This window comes from Silene latifolia, chromosome 2, assembly GCF_048544455.1.
Source record: "Silene latifolia isolate original U9 population chromosome 2, ASM4854445v1, whole genome shotgun sequence".
NCBI classification, from domain to species: Eukaryota; Viridiplantae; Streptophyta; class Magnoliopsida; order Caryophyllales; family Caryophyllaceae; genus Silene; species Silene latifolia.
In genome coordinates, this window is record NC_133527.1 from 144,601,370 (window position 1) to 144,605,264 (window position 3,895).

The window sequence follows — 3,895 nt, forward strand, 5'->3', positions numbered from 1 at the left end:
GTCTACAATTAGTTTAGAAATATATTAAGTTTATTTTCTAGTTTATTGTTATTAGGTATTATCTTGTGTTTTTTTTTTTCGAGTATAAGCCTTAGTAGGCTTTATCATTTTGAAAGCCTTAAATGGCTTTTGTAAATATTTTTCTAATATTAATGAAATAGTATTATGTCTATTTGTTTGTTTACTGTCATTAGCATTCAATACATTTTATATATGCTATATCAAAATGGACAACAATATTTCCTATGAACATTAGCAGTAAAATAAATGTTCCTTTAAAGGCATGATAATGGACATTCGCAGGAATACATTATATATGAACCTTTATTTGTACGAAATAAATTACCAATCTTTGTAGAACATATTAGAATTGGATTACTGCATTATTGATGCAATAATATTCAATATACTTACTTACTTAACTATTTTGTTGAAAGCTGGACAATGAGTACAAGTGATGCAACTACGTCTTCTTCTACAAATAACAGCTTTAAAACACCAAGGACAAGAATTGAAACATTAAATGCACTCCAGTACATTCCATTCTATCCAGAGGAAAAGAAACCTAAAGCAGGACAAGTATTCGAAACGCTAGAATCAGCAGAGTTATTCTACATTGAATATTGTACAATCTGTGGGTTTACGCCAAGACTTGCAACAACAAAAAGGATTAAAGGTAATGAGTTACCAAACAGTTTTGCATTAAGGAATGTTGTCTGTAATAGGCAAGGTGTAAAGGAAAGTAGGAAAAGGAAGAGGACTGATACTGATACTGATACTGCTGAGAATGATGCAGAATCTGATGTGACAGATGTAAGCCGTGTGTGGCCGATTACAAGAATTGACTGTCGTGCATTAGTGCAGTTTAAATACCAAGAAAATGGAACTTATATTGTTACCAGATTCGATGAAGTGCATAACCATCCACTTGCTTCGCCTGAATCTACAATATTCTTGAAAGGAAACCGAAAAATGACAGAGGTACAGAAGCAATTTGTCACAAAGGTAAAGGTGCTAAAACTAGGTGGTGTGAAAGCCTATAGAGGTTGGAAGGAGCTGTGTGGAGGTTACGACAACATTGGTGCTACTGAGGTTGATTTTAAAAACTTTGTCAGGGACATTAAAACCTACATTGGTAATTTTGATGCGCAAATGTTTGTTGAAAATCTTATTGGGAGAAAAGACACATGCAGTTCATTTTACTTTGATTTTATAGTAGATGAAAACAAGTGCCCGGCTGGAGTGTTTTGGGCAGATCCGATATGCATAAAGAACTACATGTTGTTCGGTGAGGTGTTATCAGCAGATGCTACATATGGAACAAACAAGTACAATATGGTGTTTGTGCCTTTCACAGGAGTTGATCACCACAAAAGGTGCATAACCTTTGGAGCTGGGTTGATAGGTGATGAAAGTATTGAGTGTTACACATGGCGGTTCAAGACATTTTTGGAAGCAATGGGCGGGTGCCAGCCGAGAATTATAATTACTGATCATGACAAATCAATGAAGTCGGTAGTCCCGGAAGTGTTTAAGGAGTCAACACACAGACTGTGCATGTGGCACATAATGAAGAAACTAAGAGAAAAAGTCAGTTATCAACTGTTTCAATATGAGGATTTTAAGACCATGCTCAATAGGTGTGTTTGGAACAACCAACTTGAGCCTGATGAATTCAAAGAACAATGGGAGAAGATAATGATTGAATATCCACTTGTAGAACACGAGTGGTTTTCAGATTTGTACGATCTCAGGGAACAGTGGATCCCTGCCTATTTTAAAGATGTTTCCATGTCTGGCTTGATGAGGGTTACTTCTAGGTCTGAGAGTGAAAATAGTTTCTTTGACAGGTTCCTCACACCTCATTTGACCCTTGTTGAGTTTTGGGTGTGCTATGAAAGTGCCTTGGAAGCACAAAGACACAAGCAGTCCAAGTTGAACAATGACAACAAACACTCTGAAATCCCACAGAAAACAAAGTCAAACCTTGAAGTCCATGCTTCAGAAATGTACTCGCACAACATTTTCAAAGACTTCCAAACAGAATTGGTTGCAGCTTTGTCTGATTGCCATTTTAAAGATGTGGAGAAGATTGATGAGACAAAAATATATATTCTAATAGACTTGCAGATGCCAAATAAGTCATGGAACGTAGCATATTCACCAGATAACATGGAGATTACTTGTTCCTGTTCTATGTTTCAGAGAATGGGCTTGTTGTGCAGGCACTGCCTTTGGATTCTACACAACCAAGATTTTCAAAAAATACCAGAATAGTACATAATGCAAAGATGGACAAAAGCTGCAATGAGTATGCCTGTCTTTGATAAAGATGGCAAACTGATAGATGTCTCTCAAAAGTTTTCGACCGTAGGAAAAGTTTGAGTACCGAAATGTGACAAGAGGTTTATTCTTGTGTCAGCGTAGCTGAGTGTGATGATAACGACATGAAGCTTTTGATTAAAAACCGAGAGATATTAGATTGGATATGATTAGTAATGAAGTGTTCCAAAGAAAGAAGAAAGACAAGATGAAAGAAATAGAAAAGTACGTGGGCTGCAAAATACCTGAGAAGTTGGTGATTCATGTTCCTAAAAACAAGGGTAGGACCAAGGGCAAGAGAATTGAATCACAAATGTTAAAAGCCCTAAAGAAGAGAGGAAAAGAGAAGAGGTACTGTAAAACATGTGGCCGCCAAGGACACAACTCTAGGACTTGCAAAGAAACAAACCATCTGACAGGTATGTATAATTTGGTTTCTTGTTAAAGCATATTACATTAATGTTAAATAATTATTAAATTATACAAGTATAGCGCATAGTGTTTACCTTCCAAAATCATCACTCTTATATGGAGGCACATAAGCTCTTTGTGCAATGAACATTATGGTTGTTCAGAAGGCACAGATGAGACTTTCAGCAATGTATATTTGGTTAACATTAAATGTATATCAATTTAGTTGTTCATTTTGGCCATTTTCTCCTTATAAAATCTAATATTTAATTTACATTTTGTTGCATATTCACCAAATACTACCATGAAGATGACGACGATGAAGGAGATGAATCTGATGATGTGGAGGACGACGATGAAGAAGATGAATCTGATAACGAAGTGGAAGGTGCAAATTTTTGATTCAAGGATATACATCCATAATATACACTACGAGAACATTCTTAAAGGCTTGTATGTACAATTCGATTTTACTGCCAAAGTACATTACTCTTATAGGGAAAGTATATTACATTTGTATTAAAGGATCATTATTGTTGTTCTGCAAGGAACATTCTTAAAGGCTTGTATGTACAATTCGATTTCACTGTCAAAGTACATTACTCTTATAGCCAAAGTATATTACATTTGTATTAAAGGATCATTATTGTTGTTCTGCAACGAACATTCTTAAAGGCTTGTATGTACAATTCGATTTCATTGCCAAAGTACATTACTCTTATAGCCAAAGTATATTACATTTGTATTAAAGGATCATTATTGTTGTTCTGCAGGGACATCATCAACTTGATTGGAATTGTTTTCCCAGAGTACAATAATTTTAAGGCATTTTGCACAATAAACATTGTTGTTATTCTGCAAGAACATAATAAACTTTATTGAAATTTGTTTCCGGAATATAACACTCTCTTGAATTAAAATTTTTTCAAACTTCAGGTTGTTCGACTCACAGCTTCCTCAATATATGTTACATTACTCACACACATGTCACAAACGAAACTAAAAAAGTTTTTTACGGCTTCAATTCAGCATCTTCCTCATATTCATCGTCGTATTCTTCCCATGGCAGTGGGTTTGAACGGAAATCCATTGCCTTCTTTAGTACAGCATCAAAACATACATTGCCATCTGTTGAAATCATATATGAAATGTATTTCTTCCG

At 35.1% G+C, this 3,895-nt stretch overlaps 1 protein-coding gene across 1 annotated transcript; it reads left to right on the forward strand.

Moving 5' to 3' along the window:
• The first annotated feature begins 444 nt into the window (after positions 1-444).
• LOC141641418 (protein FAR1-RELATED SEQUENCE 5-like) lies at positions 445-2,284 on the forward strand. Its single transcript, XM_074450078.1, has 2 exons — positions 445-2,009; positions 2,206-2,284. The coding sequence occupies exons 1-2, from the start codon at positions 445-447 to the stop codon at positions 2,282-2,284; spliced, it is 1,644 nt and encodes a 547-aa protein (XP_074306179.1).
• The last annotated feature ends 1,611 nt before the right edge of the window (positions 2,285-3,895 follow it).

Excerpts from the sequence above, each read along its gene's own strand:
- LOC141641418 (XM_074450078.1), top strand. The coding sequence starts at position 445 with ATGAGTACAAGTGATGCAACTACGTCTTCTTCTACAAATAACAGCTTT. Across the intron at positions 2,010-2,205 it reads GAAGTCCATGCTTCAGAAAT|AGAATGGGCTTGTTGTGCAG; the intron begins GTACTCGCACAA and ends TCTATGTTTCAG.